The sequence below is a fragment of the Falco biarmicus genome, chromosome 14, assembly GCF_023638135.1.
Source record: "Falco biarmicus isolate bFalBia1 chromosome 14, bFalBia1.pri, whole genome shotgun sequence".
NCBI classification, from domain to species: domain Eukaryota; kingdom Metazoa; phylum Chordata; class Aves; order Falconiformes; family Falconidae; genus Falco; species Falco biarmicus.
In genome coordinates, this window is record NC_079301.1 from 16,358,964 (window position 1) to 16,383,446 (window position 24,483).

General features: G+C 43.0%; 2 protein-coding genes across 10 annotated transcripts; one reads left to right on the forward strand and one right to left on the reverse strand.

Moving 5' to 3' along the window:
• The first annotated feature begins 5 nt into the window (after positions 1 to 5).
• Positions 6 to 6,467, forward strand: PGRMC1 (progesterone receptor membrane component 1). Its single transcript, XM_056359657.1, has 3 exons — positions 6 to 438; positions 2,262 to 2,418; positions 4,548 to 6,467. Exons 1-3 carry the CDS (start codon positions 121 to 123, stop codon positions 4,646 to 4,648), a joined length of 576 nt encoding a protein of 191 aa, XP_056215632.1. The 5' UTR covers positions 6 to 120; the 3' UTR covers positions 4,649 to 6,467.
• Positions 6,468 to 8,399: 1,932 nt separating this feature from the next.
• Positions 8,400 to 20,887, reverse strand: LOC130158716 (A-kinase anchor protein 17B-like). 9 transcript variants are annotated; one of them, XM_056359651.1, is made up of 7 exons: positions 20,740 to 20,871; positions 19,529 to 19,621; positions 18,541 to 18,624; positions 15,727 to 15,848; positions 13,695 to 13,931; positions 10,917 to 12,432; positions 8,400 to 10,344 (listed from the first exon to the last, which is right to left on the reverse strand). In XM_056359651.1, exons 5-7 carry the CDS (start codon positions 13,782 to 13,784, stop codon positions 10,208 to 10,210), a joined length of 1,743 nt encoding a protein of 580 aa, XP_056215626.1. In that variant the 5' UTR covers positions 13,785 to 13,931; positions 15,727 to 15,848; positions 18,541 to 18,624; positions 19,529 to 19,621; positions 20,740 to 20,871; the 3' UTR covers positions 8,400 to 10,207. The 9 variants fall into 9 exon arrangements, 7 of the variants coding, with proteins under 7 accessions (XP_056215626.1, XP_056215631.1, XP_056215630.1 ...); XM_056359656.1 differs by lacking the exons at positions 18,541 to 18,624; positions 19,529 to 19,621 and having other exon boundaries at positions 10,917 to 11,081; positions 11,754 to 12,432; positions 20,740 to 20,887; XM_056359655.1 differs by lacking the exons at positions 18,541 to 18,624; positions 19,529 to 19,621 and having other exon boundaries at positions 10,917 to 11,081; positions 11,538 to 12,432; positions 20,740 to 20,887.
• Positions 20,888 to 24,483: the final 3,596 nt, after the last annotated feature.

Here is a 24,483-nt window from a genome sequence, read left to right on the forward strand (position 1 = left end):
CGGCCCCTCCCTCCTGCCCGCCGGCCCTGTCCCGCCCCGCAGCCCGCCGAGGCGGCCCGGCTCCTGTGCCCGCCGCCGCACCGCGCCTCAGCCCGCCGCGCCGGAGCGCAGCCGAGCCCCATGGCCCGCGAGGAGGCGGCGGTGGCCGGCGAGGAGGTGGCGGCCGAGGGGGGCGGCCTGCTGCTGGAGATCGTGGGCTCCCCGCTCAACCTGAGCCTGCTGGGCCTCTGCCTCTTCCTGCTTTACCAGATCCTGCGGGGCGAGCGGCCGGCGGCGCCGGCGGGGGAGGCGGACCCGCCGCCGCTGCCCAAGATGAAGCGCCGCGACTTCACGCTGGCGCAGCTGCGGCCCTACGACGGCGTGCGCGACCGCCGCATCCTCATGGCCATCAACGGCAAAGTCTTCGACGTGAGCCGCGCCAGGAAGTTCTACGGGCCCGGTGAGGGCGGGGGCCGGCGGGGCGGGCCCGGGAACGCAGCGGCCCTTTGTGCCCGGGGTGGGGGCGGAGGGACCGCGGGGGCTGCCGCCGGGAGGGCCGGGGTCAGGCCCGGGGCCGGGGTTCACGCCCTGCGGCGCGGCGATCAGCGCTCCCCGAGCCGCCGGGTGAGCGCCCGGCTAAGCCGCCCGTGCCCTCTCGGCCCTGCCCGCGATCGGGAGATCGGGAAAGGATCCGGCTCTCCCGGAGCCGGGCGGGGCGCGCTCAGCTCGGGCCGGGGGGCGGCTGCTCGGCCTCCGCCGCGGGAGAACTCCGGCGCTACTCCACGTTGCTGCGTTACTCTCTTTGTTTCCCCGGGGCAGGTTACACGCACCCTCGGTGGCTGTGCCGCTGCCGGGCCGCTTCGTCGTCCGCGGGTGCCTTTGCCCGACGCCGGGCGTCAGGAGCGGAGTGTGCTTGCAGCGCTGACATCCCATCCCCAGCATCACTGGACTGCATAATATTTATACTAAATACCTCGCAATTTACATTAAACCAGCTTCCTATCATGAGTGTAGCCGGTTGGAACGTGCAAAGATTGAATAAGCTACACAGGCTTATAGAGCAGCTAGTGATGAGGTGGGTGGGAGTATGTGCACCCAGGTATAAGATTTAATCACCTCCACGAGGACACGGGATTTTACTTTTAACAGAGGCCTCCTGTTAAAGAGCCTCACAGAGGCTTGCTAATTTGTGCCAGGATCTGTCCGGCATAACCATTCTTGAGCTCTCCAGACTGTGGGTAGCTGCAGTAGCAAGCTGCCAGTGCTACTCTGAGGCAAGGAGAGCAGTGCAGGAGATGCCACGTATTTGGAAGCACAATGAGGTTACTGCTTTTGGTCCAAACATAGACTGGAGGCTGTCATTGAATGATGTGGGACTGTAACTTTGAGTTCTGCAGCAGTCAAGATGATAATGTGTAGCTGAGTTAGGCATGTGGTTTTGTATTTGTGCAAACTAAACCCACTTGACTTATGGACCACACTTTGGATTCTATGCATGACAGTCAAAGCTCCCTATTGTATCTAATTTGGTTAAATGCTGAATGGTTCATCACAGTGTCTGGCTGGTTTGGGTTTCATTTTAATGGAAAAGTAAGATGCTTTTGAGGAATTCAGAAAGAAACCCTGGGAGGTGTGGAAGATGGCATGCTGTACAGTAAAAAGAGTTCATATTAACTTCTTTTAGCTCCCATAAGACTTTTCAATGTCTAACTGCAAGATGTGATACCTCCGTTTTCAGCTTGTCATGCAAGCAAGTGAATCATTAATGAAGTTTAGCAAGAGTCTGTCTTGATAAGATATCTCTGATCTGCTGTGAGTTGCATGTTTTGATCATTTGAGCTTATCTTGCACTTTGGGAGTTGTAATAGATGTTTCTTCCAAGTTGGTAATTTCTGGTATCTCCACCACATTTTCTGTCAAGTCATCCTTTCAGCTCTTTAAGTCAGGAGCATCTCTTAGAAAACTTCAATTTCACCTCAGACACACACCATTTGTATGCTTATTCTTACCCTGTTTGTATGTGCCATGCACCGTTGTGTGGTTCATTGTCCTGATGTTTCAGCAAACTCATCTCTTCCCATGGTTTTGTTTCTTGTCCTCTTCCTCTGTTTTCTGTTATTACCAAGCAGAATAAAACTTCAAAACATTTCAGAAGTTGGAGGCACCTCTGACCCATGGGACAAAGTAGGAACTCATTGTTTCAGTTTGGTGACTCTGATCCATGAAGAACATACAGCATCCGTTACCCCTGTAATAATGCTGCTTACGTTTTTATTTTAAAGGGGGGCCCGTATGGGATTTTTGCTGGAAGAGATGCATCCCGAGGTCTTGCCACCTTCTGCCTGGATAAGGAGGCTCTGAGGGATGACTATGATGACCTCTCTGATCTCAACGCTACACAGCAAGAGACCTTGAGGGACTGGGAGTCACAATTCACTTGTAAGCCATTTTTAACCTATTCACAAAGTAGCTAACTAGTGTGTAATAAGGGAAGCAATGGTTAAAATGCAGTTACCAGCTGGAAGCATCAGTCTGCAAACTTACTTTGAGTTAATACCTGTTTACTAAGTATTACTAGAATTACTGTTAGTCAAAAGAATTAAGAGAAATGTCAGGTTTTCCCTCTGCTTTCTCCCTCCCGCTGTGCCTTACAGAACAGTAGGAGAGATAGAAGCACTCTCTCGTAGGGTAAAATCTGTAAGGCCACCCAAAAAGTTGACAGGAATTGGAAATTAAGAGCATGTTTTTGATGCAGTTATGACCCCATCTATAGAGACTATTAGATTTTAATGCTCTGAAAAAATTAAGCTTATGTCCCATTCAGCCTCTCAGAAATGAGAGTAGCATTTCAGTTACTATTTCCTTGGGGGGTTTGAGTTATGAAGACTGTTTAAACCAGGCCTTTTCCGCTTGGAGCTCTTGATACAACTTTTTTTACTCTTAAGTTATTCTGCATGGCCTTGCTGGTGGCTTTATTAGATTCACAGACAACTGTATCCAGCTGATTTTCTTCCCCAGCAGGTGATGAGGAATGAGCAAATGCCACCTCTGTGGTTGCAAGCAGCCTGGTTGTTACTGTACCAGTGATGGCCAGAGTGGCAGAGGAAAAATGGCAACTTGCACACTTGAGATGTTTGTTCTAAAAGTAACAGAAGGAAGTAATTTTCATAGTTGCCTTGTTTTTCTATGCTCAGTATTGGAAGTTGAAAAGACGCAATTCAAACTGTTTTCTGTCATGTGCCTCAACTTGCTGCTCAAAAAGAACTTCAGCCACAGTTTTATGGAAATTGCTGCATTGACCTTGTACCAGGGCATGCCAACTGGCATGATTTTTTTTTTCTCCCAATGTGTGTCTTGTTGATGAAAATTAATTCCTCTGTATCTCATGATGCCTTTTAGGCAAGTGAACACCAAAGGGATTGTTTCTATTTGGGTAAGACAAAAAATAAATGTATCAGTTGTTTGTCTTGATGAATTTTTATACGCACACACATAAATATATATATACAATGGAAACTGCATATACAAAATAGTAGTACAGTGGAAGTAAAATGTTTTTTGTTTTTAAATCTAGTGTTGGGTTTTAAAGATGTACTATGACAAGCTAGAATGGAGCTTTACTCCACTTAATGTCATCCAGAGTGTCTCAGTCCTGACCTGATGTGCCCCTCCTACTTTGGCGCTCTTCCTGTCTTAATCAAGACTGTTGATCATGCCATGCAGAATGGCTGTTTTATTATGCTAACACAAATATGTCACAGGAACCAGAACTATGCTACCAAAATACCTGCCCTAAACTAGTGTTTAAATCTACTTTTTAAAGAGTCAGGCATCAGGACCAACAGTGAACTGCACTCTTTATTACTACATTTCTAGTAAATTTGGCAATTAGTTGCTTTAAATTCTTATTAATTATAACAATGCTAGTCCGAAATGCCTATAGTCAGAGGCATCTTTTGCTTTGTTGAAGTTGACAGATGGGCAATATAGCATAGCTCTCAGTTCTTATGTGTATATGATCTCAGTGTTTTAACATGTTCAAAAAGAGATATAAAATAAGGCAGAGGCTTAGCTGCATAATCGGATAACAGATCCGTCTTTATCTTTGGGGAGAAAGGATCCCTCTTCTGTCCTATTAGATACTTTCAACATACGTTACAGACGATAAAACCCCTTGAAAGCTGCATACACATATGCAAATATGTATATGCGTGCGAGTGTAATACCTAACATAAATATTCTAACAATGCCATTAAGAGAAATAATCTAATCCTGGATTCTGTTTCTTAGTTGGATGAGTCCCCCAGTTTACATGTGTCTTTACATTTATTCATCTTTTGGCTTAGGCAGCAGAAGGAGAATTACAGCTACATTCACTTTACACATTTCTTACTACAACATTAGTAGTAGTTCAGGTAGTTGAGTTTGGCTTTTCTCCTTCCCTGCCCAGTGGTTGGAACAAGTTGCTGAGAGCTGTTTTATTATTATATAGGCATTTTGTTGAGTTAAAAAAGGCACATCTTTCAGGGAAGAATAATTACTTGATTTCTTTTTTTTTTTCCCCCCAGTTAAGTATCACCATGTTGGTAAGCTGCTGAAGGAAGGGGAGGAACCCACTGTGTACTCTGATGAAGAAGAAAAAGATGCCCAAGACACAAAGAAAGACTAGAGAGTACAGTGAGGAACAATCTGGTTTTTGAATCGTAAAGGATCGTTTGTAACATTCCACTTCTGTTTTACAAGTTGCAACAGCAGCAATGCTTACAAAAGGTCCAGAGTTACAGCGAATTGTTGCTTTTCAAAGGTTTCCTTTTAAAATTCAGTGGTAAACTACTAAAAATCTAAGATCTGTCTTACTTTAAACCTGCATAATCTGACGTATGCATGAGAAATGCCTGTGCACAAGTAAACTGCAATTTTGGCAATAAAGGACTATTAATGTTTTTCTTCTATCACCATTTAGCACAGAGTAGGTTGAAATCCAGTTTTTCATTAACAACCTAGTAACTGTGGACACAAGCACAAGAGTAAAACTTCACACATGCAACACAAATTCCACTAAATCTTGTTTTGTGTTAGCTTTTGCATGATCTGGGCCCCAGGCTGTATTTCCTTTAGAAAAGGGACTATATTTTATTTGTCCATGAAGCATCATACTCATTTGTGGTGCAGAGTAATTCAATATTATGTAAGGTAATTTGGCTTTTAAGGAGTTACATAGTGGTTTACAGATGAAACACTAACTGCTTTAAAAAATAAGATTTTTTTAGAGGTTAAATCACTTTTAGATACTTAAAAAATTAATAAGGACTAATGAATACTTGATGTATTCAGTCATGCATAACTATGCATGGATTAATATTCTTTGTTCACGTTTAAAGCCCATCTGAAGTGCTACAAAGGATTAGATATTGAGTGCATTACCTGAAAACCAGGTACACCATGAAGCGTAACTCAGCTGGACTACTACTCATTCACTTTTCCTCCTAACAAAGCTTTTCTGTGATTGTTAATGAAATTATATTAAAAGGGGAAGATCAGCTGCTGTCAATTCCTAGGCCTAAAAAAGATGACTTGCTGGTATGGCATAGTTTACAAGTACTCTTGTACACGCAGCTTTAACTAGCAGAATAATGTTACTGGTCAGTGTAACTTACACAGTTTTCCTGCACAAAATAACATTGTGTAAGCTGTTTCTGTGTTGAGGCCTTTGTTGCTTTGGAACATTGCCATTAAAGAAACGGCACAATCCCATGCATAATCAGCAATACTATACCTGGGGGAACCTGACCTTTGAATTGCTTTTTACTTACTTGCTCTCTTAACTTACATCTATGCTTAATTACTAGTCTCCTGCCAGAGGGGGCTGGGTAAACAGATTTGACCAAGAAGAAAATGTCGATGTGCTCCATCACTATCTAAAATACTTCTGCAAAACTTTCTTAGAAATTCCAAGAAGGTAACTAATGATTTGCTGATCACTTGTAAATGTGTTTCTTGTCCAGGTGATTATGCTTGGGTGCCTGTCTGGGGTAGTTGCCCCCTATGTAGTTTCGCTGTCCAGTTGAGTTGTTTCAATTTGGCAACATAACCAAAATGATGAGTCCTGAGTGGGAAGGTGTAAACTGGGCCAAATTGTTTGGAAGCAGAGTGCATTGCACAACAGCAGCTTTCGTGAACAAGCTGACACAACGCGTTAAAAGTGCCTGAGACCATCTGTGGTGAGAATGAATGACTTTCCCTCAGTCCTAACACTGTCATGGCATTTTCTTCTGGTTACACTGGGCCTTCAAATGAAGATAGCTTGTGTAAAGTGGTACTGTGTGAACTACCTAACGAAGGTCTGGAGACGAATTTAAATCTTGTCACAACCTTTGTGTTGCTGTTTTTTTAGAGACATTTGTAATACTCTTTGCAAAGTACTACTAATGGTTTACCTCAAATCAGAAATACGCTTTTAAGCCAGAAAATAAAATACTCTTGTGTAATGGTGGTGTTTGGTTTTATTCACTGCAAGTAAACGTGATACTTAATCCTCCCCAATGTTTCAAGTTTTGTATTCTCTTTCTCCAATGTCCAACATTATCCAACTGAGTATATATTCTAACTGAATGCCTGTAAATGTGGTTCTGTAGTATAACTTGAACAGAATATTAAACACAGAACATGTGCATGTTGTATAACATGCATTGCTGTTGGAAAAACAGAGTTAGGTGTAAAAAGGCGCAAGTAATCATTAACACTGAGCAAAAGCTGGAGCTTCGGAAGGCTGACACGTAGCAGAATTAGGCTAGGCTATAACCTACCCTTCGGTGGACCCAACCATCTGACTGTTAAGGTAGCCCATAACATATCCTGAGGAACTCAACACTGTAACACTTTTAAATATTAATCTGTACCTTGCAACATGATGCATCAAAGAACAGTAAGAATACATAAAAACTACACAGAAAACCGGTCATAACACAAGACAAAGCTCAATGTTAAGCATCTGTGCTTCTTGGGAAGGAAATACCATGCTTTGGCAAGACCACTGCTTTTTCAGAGAAAACAAAACTAATTTATTGTGGAAGGGGAAGAAGCAAGTAACAAAAGTACAATTTCATGAAGCACCAGGCACGGATTTTATTTTCTCCTAAAGTACTGGAGAAAATGTATGGGTTTTAACTTCATTTTTACTCTGTTCATTGCAACTTGGCCCCTTCCTTCAACAGTGACTGGCTGCACTGATTAAGCAAAAACAACTGTGCCAGGTAGCTTATCAGACTGTACATTAACCAAGTAGGACACGATGACCAACTATGAGCAGAGACTGTCAGCCATCTCCCCCACGTGAAGCATCCAAACACCCGTTACTGGTGTGTGTAGTAAAGGCATACTTGAGGAGCTCTAGGACAAATCAAAACTTGACAAATTTGACACATCAAATTGAGCAGCATCTCCTTTCCAACCACTTCTGTCACTGTCAACTGCTTTGTAAAATTCAGGTATTATTTTGTCTGGACTCTCCCTGCTCTTAATCATCCTTATTAGCTCTTATTTCATGCTGTTCCACTTTTATAAAAGTTCAGTAATGAATGCTTATGTCTGGAGTTATGCAAGGGGTTTACAAAAGGTGAGGTGTTTCTATGCATTGCCTGGAATCTCTGGATTAAGAGAGGGCTTTATATCATAATTGCTGTGTTCTTGTATTTCAGGCAGACTGACTGATGTAACAACGGGCATTGTGTATTTCTGCTTTAAAACAGCCCGTAGGGTTTTGACCAGCATTCAGCACGAGGTACAACAGGCTGTGTATTTCCAGTAACAAAGCTTAGTTCAGACAGCTCCCCGGAGAAGACTTATGGGCTCACTAGCTCTATTAGGAGTCATTTTCACTAGTTCTGTAGGAAAAGTCAGATTTGATTGCAAGATCTGATCTGCAGTCTCAGCACCCTACTTCATACTTGTCACAGTAAACAGTGTTTCCAAAAAAAAAAATTAAATCCCACAGCTTGAAATGCCGGCTGAACAACAGCACATGCCAGGCTCAAACTGAAAGGTGTGAAATTATGCCAGCAAAGTTATACACCTCTGTTGCTGAACTATATAAATGCTGCTTTTAATGCATCTTTTCACCTGTGAAGTGTTACAATTGTCAAAACATTCTGTAACTTTCATACCCGAGATGTGACATTTATTCCTGTAACTATTGACATTTAATCTACAAAGCTATGCGTCTTAGAAGTCTTAAAGCAAAATTTATACGCATCTTTAAAGATAAGCCTTCAGGATAACAAGCAAAATTATACTGAATAGTCCAGCGTATGATAGCATGGGGCTATCATGGGGAATTAATATTAAAACACCTGAGAACAGGTTCTACATAATGCCACCTGTAAACATAAATGTTGCTTCAGTACGAAGCTTACAATGGTGTCTCACATTTTAAAGTGCACACATTTTATTTACTAGCAAAGTTTTACACAGAATGAGGACTTGGAGAGAGAGGATTTGCTTCATCAATTTCAATCAATATAGGTGAACGCAAGAAGCAATTACAGAACTGGTATATTTATTTGTTATTGAATATTGTGACAACATGTTGATAAAACACTGGAAATTTACACCGAAGGAAATCTTTAGTTCCTGCTCCCCCAGATTAGCAAAAAGAAATGCTTCCTCACCTGTAATCAAAAGGCCTGTCTCATGGGAAATGGGTACTCACGGACACAGAACCGTATGGATCGACAGAGGGGGAAGTCTTGTCATCTTTAATCCGCAAATATTGCGTAGAGAGAAAACACCCTTGGTATGTCACATCAGTGCAACTGAAACATTTCACACAGTCAACAAATACAATAGTTGATCTTCATTATAACCGTATAAAATACTAAAAAGGAGACTTCAGAGGGGCATAAATGTTCTCCAAAATAGTCAGAAAATATTTCTGTCAAGAAAATAAGATCTTTTTAGATAATAGATTAACAGTACTTTGAGTAGCAACCATTTGTCATTCACGACCTGAAAAGGCACTCAACATCTGAACGTGTGAATAGAGAATACTGATAAAACCTGGCTTAGAAGCCTGTAGGAGTCACCAGTATTGAACACTGGGGAAAAACCTATCTACCATGAACAATTACAATATTTTTTTTAATTACTATTTATTAGAGCAGAAGTTACAAACATGGGTAAGATTCTATGTAATGAAGGCAACATTATTACATTATCTTCATATATTAACATGTAATGAATAAAGCATATTAAAATGATAGCTGAAATAATCAGTATTGAACTTACTGTCCTCTATATCTTGCTAAGGGACTTTGTCCAAAAGCAATTGTGGCTGTTTTCTAAATATAGCCAGCTGAATAAATATTAATATAACTCAAGCTCCTAGACTGTGTTTTTACGTTTTTACCTACATGCAGCACAAGTCTGACAAAATTTCACAATTTCTCTGGAAATTATTTGTAAGCAAACACACTAGCTATCTCACTACACGTGCCTTCAAAATATTGAGAGCAAATTTTCAACCTGCATACAGATACGGGGACTGTCAGCATGCTGACAAGTGTGGCCCTTTCCCTACCTAACATTCAGAGCTTTGCTTAGACAATCATTCAGATTCCTGGAAGCACCACATCTAGCAAAAGTTCAGTGAAACCCTTCCTTCCAAAGACCAGCAAGGCTTCAGAAACACTTCTAGAACTGTGAATAGAAAACAAGCATTTTCCCAGTGTGAGATTTACAGAAGATTGATTTTTTTTCTTCATATCTGGAAATCTATTACTTCCCACAATTGAGTATAAATGTCCCCTACACCTTCCAGTCCCACCATTTTAACAACCTGACTGAGGAGGCACTTGATACGCTTGCTCTAGGACTTACATAGCTATGTTTTTTCCCAATGATTCATTACTGCTAAAGACTAACTTTGATATTTACATGGGCCCCTACATTTAATCAGGGTATATAACACTCCAAGATCTTAATCTGTATCCTTTCAAGTTCTTAGCAACTGGTCCATGAAAGCCTGTCTGGTCCTCAGGAAAGTTTTGGTCCTCTGTTATCCAAAAGGCAAACACAGATTCTGGTGTTGCGTCTCACTACACCAGTTAGATATTCAAACCAAAGGAATTACCTAAGCAAAAAGACCCCAGTATTTCATATACCTTATAATGGTCAAAGGACTTCCTTCTCCCACTTCTGTATCAAAACTTAAGAGCTATTATATAGCAACTGTTCAACATCCTCTTCTGGGCTCTGCTCCACAGAAAGTATCTGAGCAGGGATTTGTCTGAATTATTTCAAGAGGAAATAGAGAGCATCCTCTGACATCTGCATCCACATCTCTTCTGAACATTAACTTCTTATCATCTCCTGTAGGTAAATATACGAAAAAGTTACTTTAAATGAGTTTATCATGGGGCAGGGAAAGAAAGGGTATGGGGAGGCAGCTGTAAGGTATCACCAATGAACTGAAAGCATAGTAAATTGTGAAAGGGCTGTGAGTAACAATAGCCAGAAACGCAGCAATCCTGTATGGAGATCAGATCACTACCTGTATATAAATTTACTAACTTCCCACCCAGATGTACCACATACTGAGTTACCTAGCAATGTTTTAGTTGTCTAAAGCATGTTGAGTTGTTAGCATGCATGTTATTAACAGTATAACCACCTATCTGCTAATGCCCATGACAGATACTTTGCTATCCAATTAAGCAGACAAATCCTGCTCTTGAACCACCACTGCGCATAGCGTTTCTGAGCTAAACTGAACAAACCTTTAACTGCAGAGAACTCGCACTCCTTTTTTTATACCATGTTTATATTCTTTAAAACTTTTTAAAAACAGTTACCATTCATCACTGTAAGAACTGGCAACTAACCTTACCTGCCAGAGACCTGTCAAATTCAGTCAACTTAGTTCTGGTGTCCCTCTTTCTCACCTGTGCTCTGGATGGTCCCCTGAAGTTGTGAGCCATCACGAGGGGTAACACCTGGTGCTGCCATGGTGCGGTGAAGGGTCTTGAATTTCACTTTTTTGTGGAACATTTTCTTGTATTTTCTTTGTATCTTTCTGAGCGACTCCAGCTGCATGCAACTGTCCATCTCTGAAAAGCCACATTCATCAGATAAAAGATTAGAAGAAAACTTTTTTGGCTTTTTCTTCATTTTGTGAGCACTTCTCTCCTCTTCCCCAGATTGTCTCTCACTTTTCTGTCCTTCATGTCTTAATTTACTACTAGACCTCTTGCACGACTTTTTAAACTTATGTTCACACTCCCTTGCCAAGTCCTCATGGACAGCATTACAACAGAAGCTACATTTGCTGTTTTCCTTCTCTTGACCTTCCAGAGTTACATTTTTAAGGTAAACCAGTAATTTTCTCTCCCCTGCTCTTGCAGGCAAGCACCCTTTGCCACAATTGCTGTAAATTTCTTCACACCTTCTTTCTGTTCTCTTCATCGAACTGCTACGTGCCCCTCTAAAGTACTCTGAATCACTCATCTCTTCCAACAAATCCTTTAGCCTGCAAGCAGATCTGCATGTTTCGTATGGTACAGTACCTTCATCACTACCTTCTTGTTTGAATTCCTTATCATGAGTAACAGCAGTGCAATCCAAAGAATGATTCAGTCCAGCACGTGGTAAGTTATCAGCAGTGAGAGAGTCATTCCTCTGCACTTCCAAACTTCTTGCAAGCCTACCCCCATAGGCTTTGTTTTCTAACACCGTGTCTGTGGACCCCAGTTCCCCAATAGTGATGACCAGTCTATAATTACCATCGCTACTACAGTTTCTCCTGTTGAGGTTTTGCACAGGGCTCGCTCCTCTGAAGCGTTCACCATGTTTGTTACTTAAGCAGATGTCAAAGCCACTATCATCATCAGACACCACTCTCTTCCACCAGGACTTGTTCACCGTGCTTTTTGGCTCTAAGCAAACACGTGCGTAGCGTGGTGTCTGATAGTAGTTTAGTAAATAATGGATGAATTCATCAGTCTCATAAACCTTTGGCTTTTTGCAACCATCTTCATCAGACACTGTCTGCGTGTGAACTACATTCAGTGCTGGGAAGTCCCTTCCATCGAGGGATTCGATGACCCTGCAGTCTTGCGTAACCGTAATCAGTAAAGATCCACAGCCAAAGGAGTTGTGTGCATCTCTGCCAGGCAGTCCGTCAGAACTCGGGGCTGTAGAGGAATCACTTAAAATCGTCCTGACTATATGACAAGTAGATGCATGGTAGTTACTCGCATCTCCTTCCTCACTACATAAGCTGCTACTTTTTCTGGTTAATGGGCACTTAAACTCTTTCTTACGTTTCAATTCTTTGTGTGTAAGATAATGGGGGTTAATCAGTTCCTGATGTGTGCCTTTTAATCCTGTTTCAGGAAAGGAATTGTCCTTCCTTACGCCCAATGAAGGATCCACTTTTTGACTTGCCAACTGCACAAAATCCTTCAAATAAAAAAAATCAGGAAAATTATTATGTAAATTTTTCAAGCACTATAAAGAGTGCTAAACTGCAAACTCATGAGCAAGCAGTCTCACAGTCAGAAGAATTACACAGGTGATGGGTAAGTTTGGCTGAGTTCGGAGCTCAATAGTACAATCTCACAATTCCTAAGTTAGAACTACAGATATTTCATCATCTCAGAAAGCCACATTCTCAATTAAAGGAACCTTTCAACCAATTCACCTTTCTCACTGCAACTGTGTAAGAAAACATTCTTTGTTTGATCACAGCATCACAACAACTAGTATTGCCGGCAACAGTTACATTACCACACTTTTGTAGATCAAATAGTTTATTTAGAATAAATTGCTTTGTTATACATTGTTGTAAATGGCTCCAAATACAACCAATCTAAAGCTTTCCAAGTGGTGAAACCAAGAAAGTTGAAGTTTATTTAACACATCACCTTCATGATTAAAAGGGTAATGTCAGATTTTATAGGGCCCTAAAATCACGCAGAATGCCTCTGATTTCAACTCTAAGTAATTATAGTCCTTTAGAAATCTTTTAACATTAAGGACTGGGGAAAACATACACTTGTAAGAGCTGTAAGCAAATGTTACTTAGCAAATAGTAAAGACAAAGTCATGTTAGTACCCCTGAGAAATTAAAACCCCTGTTTTCATTTAAAACATTATCTTTTTAGCCCAAAGCACTAAAACAACCTCCAAACATTAGCCTGTGTGCAAAACACTCAAATTTTTATCAATCCTCTGCTGACTTTCTCAAGACATTAGCCAAATCAAACTGAAATAAAACTGATAGCTTCATGCTGGCCACAAAAGAGAGGCTATTAGAAATGCAGCTGCCATAAATCATGTCAATTTAATTCTGCCACTTGTAGACCTGAAACCAAAACAAGCAGAGATAGCATCATTTACGTCCCCGCCCTGAAACTCCTTGTTTGCAATGCTGGATCAAGTCTAATAGAGCTGATACAGCCCTTCCAGCCCTATTTTTATTCAGTAACAACAAGGCCTCAAACAAGCATCAAAGGCAAAGTTTCCAGGTGGAAATGTGCTACCTTTGCTCTCAGGGTAAGACAGAGCAGATTGTCACAAGACTTAGACCTGAGGCCTTCTCAGTGTTTGGTCAGTACCAAGGCATTCCTCTGAACAGCATCAAGACATCAAATGTCTAGTGAATTACTCAAGGTCTAATAAAAATCCTTCAAAATTTAAAATACGTTTTAAAATAGTCTTACTTTCACATGGTTTAACAGCACTGTAAGCAGTCTGACAGACTCCACTCTTCTCTGAGCTAGCAGGGATTTCCTTTCTTCCCATTCAGGCATATTCTCTGGACACTGCTGTTCTTCAGCTGGTACCTTCTGCTGCTTTGGGGGATGTTTCTCATCTCCATCTATCTGCCTCTCTTCTCTCCTCTCGAGCTTAGCTTTCTTTTTTCTCTCTTGAACTTCATTTCATCACCACGTCTTTTTCTAGGTAATTATCAATATGGGACAATTTAGATGACACTTGCTTTACATTTTGAGTCCAGGGGAATTGGATACAAGTCTTTGAAGTGCTAATAAGCAGCAACCAGTTGCCAAGAATCCGCATGTGGCTAACAAAGAATCTCGTTTGTTCGAGTAATATGTTTAAAAAAACACGGCACATAGATGACATGCATCCAACTGATGACATGTTTAGAAAGTTCTTTGTGTCTTCAAATGGTTTGTATTCTAGGGTGTCTTTACAAGCACTGCCAAGACGACAGAGCCGCATCATCTTTTGTCTCCAAGGACACAACTAGAGACTAATGATTTGGATCTAATTCTTAAGTTAATACATCTCCCGTACAGATTAGAATGAGGGTCCCATTTAAGAGGCATTACAAAACTAATGCAGGGATGTTTTTGCTATTGCTGAGCAGGGCTGGCACAGAGCCAAGGCCTTTTCTGCTCCTCACCCCACCCTGCCAGCGAGTGGGCTGGGGGTGCACAAGGAGCTGGGAGGGGGCACAGCTAGGACAGCTGACCTCAGCCAGCCCAAGGAATATCCCATACCATATGATGTCACGCTCAGCATATAAAAGCTGGGGGAGAAGGAAGGGGGGGGATATTCAGAGTAATGGTGTTTGCCTTCTCAAGTAGACGTCACACGTGATGAAGCCCTGCCTTCCTGGGGATGACTGAACACCTGATTGCTGAGGGGAAGTGGTAAATTAATTCCTTGTTTTGCTTTACTTGTGTGCGTGGCTTTTGCTTTACCTATTAAACTGTCTTTATCTCAATCCATTGGTTTTCTCTACTTTTACTCTTCTGATTCTCTTCCCCATTCTGACATGGGGGGAGCGAGTGAGCAGTTATGTGGGGCTTAGTTGCCAGCTGGAGTTAAGCCACAACAAGCCATCACTACTTTCTGGAAACCCTGTTCTGCAGAAAGGAGATCCACTAAACAATCAACACGACGTGTCACAGAAAACTCCAGAAAATTCAAGGAACAAAGTGTTCACCCAAATAAGTATTTAAAAAAATATTTTTAAAGTGTTTGAATTGGAAGGTATTAACAATAGAAGCATAGCAATATTTTCAGAGACCTAGCATTACAGTCACTATGCTCCACATTCCAAGCATTTGGGTTTTTTAAGACAGGAAGGTGTGACAATTTAGGATGCCATCCAAACACATTTTCTACAGAATTAAAACTTCAATATACTACTTTACTCAAATACAAAGATTTAAAAACACTGACCGAAAGATAACAACAATGAAAAAATAACATGTAAAAAGGGGCAGAGAGAAAGACAGAAGTGTTCACCTCTAGCTTTGGACCTTCCAGTCAAGTGGGAGGCACCCAGAAACATATGTCACATTAATTTTACTCCAGGGCATAGAGACATTAATTTGTGATGTTGCAGCACAGAGCAATACAAAAAGCCCACATGCAGAACCTTAAGCAATCAAGCCTCAGAGCAATTTGAGACCAATGGCTCTCCGATCTCACACCAGATCATAGAGCACTCCAATCTGAAAGAGACCTCAGGATGTCTCTAGTTCAACAATTCTCATAACCCAGACCCCTCCATCTGATGTTTTACACACAGAATTATCATGATGCTTTTCTTTCCAACAGTAACACATAAAAACTACATAGTATTGCTTCAAGTTCCCTGACTCCTGTTTCCTCAAAGCCTGGATTTTTAGAGTAGCCACTCTCTCTGGATTTTACTTGATATGAGGAAGTGTAACAAATCTCAAGAAAATGGGACATTCTCTAAAAATACACTCTCACCTTTCAACCCCCTCTCCTTTCCCCCTTTTCCGAACGTGCTCCTGTTCTTGCAGCTTTAGTCTTTCCAGGCTTCTCTTTCTTATGGCTCCTTCACTAAAGTGTCTGGTTGTATCAAAAGTCACCTGTCACAGAAGAAGCAGAGTCAGACTTAGCAGTCCAGTTTGCCGTGTATTTATACAAACACAGACAACCTGCTGAGCAAATGAGAGACCCTAGGTGACTAACAAAATATTACTATACCCACGAGACTCACTCTACCCTGGCATACTAGAACATCTCTTCTGGAGTTCATGCTGGGGTGTCAATCAAGCTCAAATGTCCCACTCCCAAGTGTCTCTTCCTGCTGTGGCATCAGGGGCCCCCAATCTGACATCATACCTTTGGCCAAATCTGTTCCTGGCATAACCTTCTGGGGACTCAAAGTTCAGCGTGTTCAGCAGAGCATTCCTACTGCAGGATTTGTGCAATTCTGCCAAAACTAGAGTTCACTGACTCTTAGAGCAACATCTTTTGGATCAAATACTTGCCTGCTTAAAAATTGGTGAATTCTGTTGATGTGTGCTGCATTTCATCAGCTTCAAATGACTAGATGTGAGCACAGTCAAAGAAAACACTCAAGGAAATTGCATCAACGTCTATCTACACTGAAAAAATAAGTAATGTGAAGTGTTATTTCCAGCATAGAGGTATATTTTAGGGTCACAGTTTAGAAATTACCTGCTGGAAAAAAACACCGAAACAGGGTACGCTATACTAAGTACCTACAGAGGTAAGCTGTTAGGCTGTGGAAATCAAGCTTACAGACTTCAAGTTTTCTTTTGTAATGTCACACTAAGCATAGCACTTAAACGGATTCATCTCTCAGCATACTTACAACAAAAAGGTGCACAGAAGAGAAAGGGTACCCCTTACTCACCAAGAACCACCTAAATAGGGCAGCTGCCACACCTACTTCATGCTTAACAATAAGAAACCAAGTATCTTTCAAAGACTCTTGCCAGCTCCTGAGATCATCTCCCAGTTTTAGTGCCAACCACACTGAAAATATTTACAACTTTTAGCTTACCCAACCAATTTTTCAGGAAATCAAAGCAGTAAAATGTCATTTTTCAATTAAAGGACTTAAGTTCAGATACATGAGCTTCATGTATCAGTATCTCTGTACCCAGCATAAATAGGATAAGCATAAGGGTTTTTCCCTGTCACATGCTTAACTCTCCAAAAAGTTTACAGAGAGGCTTCCACTGATTAGCAATGAAACTAAAGGATTAGGTTCAAGGAAAAAAAGAGCCTAAGTTGGCAAACCACCATCTATGCCAGCTTCTTCCACAAAATCTCAGCAGCTAGTTACAAATAAAGGTTAGCATATTTAAATGCTGTCCATAAGCTATATTTTTCTCTCTTTTTAGCCACCATTTTAACATACATACAGACTATAGGAAAAAAATAACATATATATACACGGAGAACTGCAGGAGTGCCACATAAAAGCTTCCACTGAAGCAACGTGAAAAAAAGTCCATAGGATGGTTGTCACAGGTTAAAAACTATACTGCCATCACTTGAAAAATACCTGTTTGCCTTCAATACAGGAATCTACAGGGGAGGATAAGTGCAGTACAAGAAGCTGTTTGGTAAAAGAGAGTAAATACACTTCACTCAGAACAATGAAGAAAAAAACCACATATGTACTGAAGAAAAACTAATGTAATTTAAAAAACAAACAAACAACAACAAAACCTGGAATCTCTAGAAGCATCAGCTACAGCAGACTGCAGCACTGAATTGCTTGTGTTAAGGAACTGCTGCCAAATGCACTCAGAATTAACCACAACTTCATCAGGCAAAGCCGAGTATCTCAGGATTAATCTTTGAATACGGTCACTTACATATATATTTAGACACACCTTCAGCATGTCATACAAGCAAAGCAGATACACTACAAAACTCAAAAAGCGAGTAGTCTCTAGAATCCTTTCTGCCCACTGTACATTAAGATAAAGAGCTTCCTCAAGCTATCTGTAATGTTAATATCAACTACACTTTTTCCATCACACTAAGATTTGAGCTGCAGCAGATTAAAACATCGAGGACACTGCTGCTGAAAGCTGTGGAGACACGAAAGTCAAGCCTGAAGAACGGCTGATGTACGCAAAAGCTTGTTCTGTTTTGCAAGTGCATCTTCTTTTAAACCAACTGATATTACCCTGCCCTCGCAAATCTTTCTTCACTCGTATCCTTACACCATCATGGCTGCAACCATATTCCTGCAATAAATCACCTAGAAGTAAGCCCAAAATTCTTTTCACAGGGCTGAGTAAGCTATGGCAATTTGCCAGTGCAGACCATTATTACCCTTGCTCCTCCCTGTATTCTTCATAGCCAGCTCTTCAAGCATCAGAAATGTATTTCTCATCATGCAACTGTGTATGAAGCACAGAATTATTTACTGTCTGATCCACCAGCTTACTACTCAGCAGCATGGGCTTTTGGAATCAACCCTGACATATTAATAAGCTGTTAACTTTAGGTTTTAAGCGTTCCAACTGACAAATCCCAAGGAATCTGACACTCAACCCCTTTACCAAGTTATTATTTCCTTTGAGCCATTCTGACATGGTTATAACATCAGAAACACATTTGCCCTTGCACTAGGGTTTACTATGAACTGCAGGCTGAACTGTCCTGTGCTACCTGCATGCCTGTCTTCTGTGATCGTGTGTTCTGATAACACTGATATATACTCAAAATAATAAAAATAATAATAAAAAAAAGATGTTACTTAAATGTATAAAAAGGAATCAAGATACTGACCTGGAACTCTACAGATCTGTGACAAATTCTCAGCTCTACTGAGGAATTCCTGTAAGCGCCAGTAACTTCCTATGTCTCAAGGGCCTAAAATAATACAGTATTTTAGAACAGATTCAAGCTGATCAGGACAACAGGCCATCAGATCACTTACTCCAGCCTGTGCTAACCGCATCTCTTCCAGGAAGGCACCTGGCCCTGGTTTGAAAACACAACGATATGAAAACCTGCCACTTCGCACAGGCAGTCTGCACCGTTCCTTACTCATTCACTGTTTGAAATGGAAGCCACTTCTAGATACCGATTTTTCATAAGCCCTCCTCTACTAGATTCACATCCTTTTAGCATCTATGTGTTTTTTTGGCGGGTTGAGTTGTTTTTTTCCCCCTCCTCTTCCAAGTGATAATCCAGGTGCCTCTCCGTCAGCTTTCTTATACAAAATACACAGACTGAGCTCTGAGAGCTTTCTCAGTCCCTCATTATGAGACACTTTCTCCAGCCTGCAGGTATTTTTTGTTGCACTGTTCTAACAAGCTCCAATGTAGAACATGAATCCCAAACCCACACACAGTATTAATTTGGTCAGTGCCATGCACAGCTAATTGACTCCTTTAAGCATGCTTTCTATCGCCACTTATACTCCCCACAACACTGCAATGGAAACCCAAGCCGTTACTAACGTACTACAATAACCCTTTCAGAGCTTTAAAAAAGACAAACATGAGGATAAATCAGTAAAACTCTGAAATTACTTGCCTGAATATCTGCACAATCCTTTTTACAGTGACTATCTTAGAACACCCTGAAATATGTCACCCAGGCTCATACTTAAAACAAAATGAAGACTTTAGGAGAACATTAATAACCTGGCAATATCTAACCTGAAACACCCATATAGCCCATATGAGCAGAATGCAATTAGTGAGAATAATTCAATGCCAAGGCGCTCCTCACATTTGCTTACAGTACTGCTAGCTCAGGCAGCTCTTACCAGCCCCAGTGTCCCAGCTGGTCACTCATGTCAAGCCCTGGGCCACCACAACTGTTTCTGAGACCATACCATCAACCAGGTCAGGAAACAGATCTAGCTTGGAGGCAAAAAAAAAAATTAAAAAAAAAATCTTATTTCGCCAGGTGACTTTTCAGAGTCTGTTGCCCTGCCCTCAAGCAGTTCTGCCCGCAGAGCTCGACACCATCATTCCGCAGAGGTGGGCACACAAGAGCACCTATGGCAAGGTGCCCAGCGTTCGACGTTATTGATCCATACCGTTACATACTATGGGTCCACAGTAGCAGACAAGAGTATATCACACAGGGGAAAGCATGTACCAGAAAAAGCCACTCGGAGAAGTTAAAAACACGGGTTTAAACAGATTTTCAACAGATGGGACTTGCGTGTTCTGCTTGCTCTGCGCAAAATTAAGCAAAAAGGAGAGGTGATCGGCAGGGCTGCCGCTCAAAGCATCGCAATGGAAGGGGCGTTGTGAAGCCACCGCGCCTGGCGTCCCTCCTTCATGGAGCGCCTTCCCGGGGGGGATGAAGCCGCAAGCCGGCCCCATGGCAGCGGCCCCTGCGCCCCAAGGAGCCCCGTGGCCAGGGCCCAGCGCCGCCGGGCGGCCGCGCACCCCTCGGCCAGCGCCCGGGAGGCGGCCTGGGCGGGAACCGGGGGACGGAGGCAGCAGCAGGGCCAGACCCGCTCGCCCCGGTGAGGGTGCGGGGCGGCCGGTGAGCCCCTGAGCGCGGCCGGGGCCGGACCACCCCCGGGCCCAGCGCCCGGGCCGGGGGCGAGGCGAGGGGCTGCCGCTCCCCCGGCCGAGCCTGCCGCCGCCCCGGCAACCGGAGGGGAGGGCCGGCCGGCCCGGAGCCCAGCCCGGCACCCGCCAGCTCGGCCCGGGAGGGCCGCGGGCTCCGGGCAGCCCCACCTGAGCTGCCGGGTACCGCTCCGCGCGCCGGTGCCCCGGAGGACGCGGGCCAGGCCCGGCACGGCCGGCACGGCGCAGAGCGGCAGCCCGCCGGCCGCGGCCCCTTCCCCTCACGGGCCCCGCCGGAGCCCCCAGCGCCCTCCGGCAGCCGCGTCCCCCGAAGGAGCGGGGCACCGAGCCCAGCCGCCCGCCCCGCCCCGGCAGCGCCTCCCGCAGCGGCGGACGCCCTCCGCCGGCAGCGCCCCGCTCCCACAGGCCGCAGCGGGCCGGCTCCCCTTACCCCTCCGGCTGCCGCCCGCCGCCGGGCGCCCTTCCCGCCGCCACCCCGGGGCGGAGCGCGGCGCACGCCGGGCAGCGGCGGGGGGGACCCGCCTCGGGGGCGCGGCCCGGTACCGGCCGCTCCTCCCGCCTGCCGGAGCGGGGCTGGGGGCGGCGGGCGGGGCCGGCTGCTCGGCGCGGCCCCGAGGCGGGGGGGCGCTGCAGGCGCGGGGGCCATTTTGCGGCGGCCAGGGCCCGGGGTGAGGGCGGCGCGGCCGTGAGGTGTTCGGGCGTTTCACGCGTTTGTGAGGCACGATTCGCACAACGGGGCTCCATGCTTCCCCTGGCTGCTGCTCCCTGCCTGCCGCCGGGCACCTTCAGCCTGTGGTCGTCGTGTGTGTGGGCGTTGCGCTAAAAAACACCCCAAAGAGCCCCCTCCTCAGCCATTGCCTCACTCAGGCAGCATGAAGGCCTAGTTACAGGGGTGTGCTGCAATACCGTGGTTTTCTTTGTCCTGTCACACAGGTAACTCACCTACCACTGCTTCATCTGGGCAATAGGTGTGTGAGGGTTATTATCTGCTCTTCCCTGCTGCAGGACTGGCCTGTACGTGTTTAATCAGTGCAAACGTGGTGCCTGTGTCTCTTCCTACTATATGGCGGTCAGTGCGGCTCCGGGCGTGCCGGCACCTCGCCAGCACACTGCCGAAGGTACCCTCCGTGCTTCCCAGCACCTGGTTGTTCTTATTTTAATGTCCCCAAGGGAGCTGAGTTCAAGGCAGTCATTCACTCAAATGCTCCCTCAGTTTTCAGTGCGTTTTTGTCTCTTGTGATCTTCCAAACGCAACTGTAAAACATGGTACATTTTATATTCCTTGCGCCCGTTCTTGAAAACAGACACCTGATTTCTTCCCTTGTGCTAGGTACAGTTGTAACCACAATGGGCAATGGTCATAGGATGCACAGGAGGCTGCAGACAGAGGTGTGTACCAAGCACTTCTCAGGTGGTCTAATTGCTATTTATGCAATTACAAGCTGCAAAGAATTGTTACGTGTGTATTTATTTAGTGTGGGAGGGCATTTATTTCTGTTACAACCTTGTGCCAAAAAGCATTCTCACTGTACAAGTTGAAACGGTAAAGATACTGCCTTTACCTACAAACATTTTTTGGGTCTAGTTGCCTTCTCCGCAGTTGTTGATTCCCCTTGCATCAGGAAGGTTTTCTAGGAGTCTTATTAGAAGCTGACATTTGTTTGTGTTTAACTTAAAAGATAAAACTGTTAATGGTACAAAAAGTTAGATTTCAAAGATACTGTCTCTTAAGTTGTGGTTTTTTCCTTTCCATGTGTATTTTTCCAAATCCAAACTGGCAAACTGGAATTTGTGATCAGTTTGCAGCTGCACGGTCATTATATTCACCTACTCTGTACCTGATGCTTTTCCAAAGATGCAATAAGCTGAAAAACTTCCATGTTTTAACTTGTAGATAAGAAGTTTAATGTAGTCATACAAAGTTATTTCAAGATCTGAGTATGGGATACAGAAATAGGAGATAAGAAGATATACACCTACTGATTCAGGGGACAATGGCTGTTACTGTTTTGCTTTTCCTGTTATGAGAGAGGTTATACAAAAAGTACATTTCCATTTTGTAATTTTATTGGCAATTATTTTGTAATAATGAAATTCCAAACAATGAATATAGTTTATATTTTCTTTTATATTGAGCTCTGTTAAACTCCGCCACAATCATCTATAATTTTCTTGCTGCCAGCACAGTGGGTTTGAGGCTTTTGGTTTCATTTCCTTGGGCTTGTGACTGGCATAAGAATGCTGTCTTCCTTCTTAAGCACAATGCATTCCAACCCAACATTGTCACATCTTAGCATCTCTGCTACCAGAGGTACTACCTGACACAAGTAAGTAAAAAACTTATACTGTGGCTCCTGGTTGGAGAAAAAAACAACCAGTTTGTTACCTATAATTGAGGAAATTTAAATGTAAATAAAATCGAATTTGTATTCTGTGTTTCAGGGAGCAAACAACTGGAAACTGATCGTTTGCAACTGCAGAATATCCTGTCTACTAGGATCAAAAGCATTGCTGGAGGAGCATGGTGAGTTACTCTGTGAATGAACAGTAAGTTGTATTTCCTCTGGCAAAGGAGACAGGGAAAGCTAATGTTAAGGAAATCACTCTGGCAATGTTCTCATGTTGAGAAGTGCCATGTCATATTAATTAAAAGTGCCACATCCAAAACGGATAAAATAATTCACTTTTACACAGTGAACGAACTGATTCACTTTTACGCAGCAAATAATAAAACTATGGAAATCATTGCTATAAAAAATATGGGAGACCAAATACATTGCTTCAGAAGTGGGTTTGATGTTTACAGAGGCAAGAAAATATGGAGTTGTTTTGCAGATGCAGTTTTGACCCAGTATTAGCTATCTTGTTTTATGCAAAAGATACGTCTGAGACATTAGAAAGAGATCTCGAGTGGCATAATTATCCCACATTTCCCTCTTGCAGAATAACTTCACTTTTCTCTGCAACCTGCAGTCTTCTAGGCTTTATTCCATCTCTTACCTACCTAGATTGTACAGACCCGAGATTTGCTCTGCTCTTACAGAAACCTTCTTCTTTGAACTGGACAACCAGGAAAGTTGAAACCCAGTCTGCACAAGTCATGTGATGTCTTTGAAAATCAGTTTAGATAGAACTGGTGCAAAGGACTGTGTAAATCCAGCTCATTTGCTTATTCTGGGGTTATTCACATTTAGTGGAAGTGGATTTGAAGTGAATTAACTTTAGGGCACAGGGGCACTCACACAGACATTGCAACATCATAAGATTATTTCATTTCTTTCTACATTTCATTCTACTACATTTCAACTGGGTTTGATTTAAAGCCTGACAACCTGTGCACATAGACAAGCTTTCTCTGGGAGCTTCAGGCATAGGCTGGGGAGGAAGATGGCTGGAAGAAGTCTTGGACATAAAGCATGTTCAAGTATGTGCAAGTAAGAATCTTGGCTATGGTTCTGCTTGTGGCTTGGTAACGTCATTCTGTGAATTATGCCTGGATGTTACATGCTGCTCGAGTAATTTAAAAGCTAGAATAACTTTTCATATTGAGACTATATATCTCCCTACCTTTAAGTAAGTAGGAAAAACCAAACCTCCATTTTGTATTTATTTTTGAAACAGAGCACCAAGACCTGTTCCAAGGGAAAGTAGGAAACTTGCATAGGTTTATTTCATAAATAACAATGATACAACTGTTGCTTGTTGCAAATGGCTGTCATTACAGGTTTGACTCATGAAACTAATTTGTGGACTGCTGAAATATCCTTTCCCTAGATACTGATGTGATCAGTTACCGAGTGAGAAGCAGCTCACCTACACGACCACTTTCTAGTCAGAAGCAACCGAAGGATGGGTTGAATACTGCCATCCACTGGCTGGCTGCACAGAAAACTTGAACTTAAATTTCTTTAAGGTAATTAGAAAGTACCTGGTGGCATTTTGTTTTGTTTTTCTAACATGTTTAACTTCCCAGTCAGGACTTTCTAAACAGCCTGTGTGATGATGGGTTTAATCTACAATAAGGTTACCTCAGAAATACTTCATATATAAGTGGATGGTTTTGCTTAGAAGCCATTAAAAAAAAAAAGTTATTAGTCCAACAGATATGTTTTGGCTGTAAGGAGAATTAGTTTTCCAAAACATAAGTTGTCCAGCTAGAGGAAATACAACAATT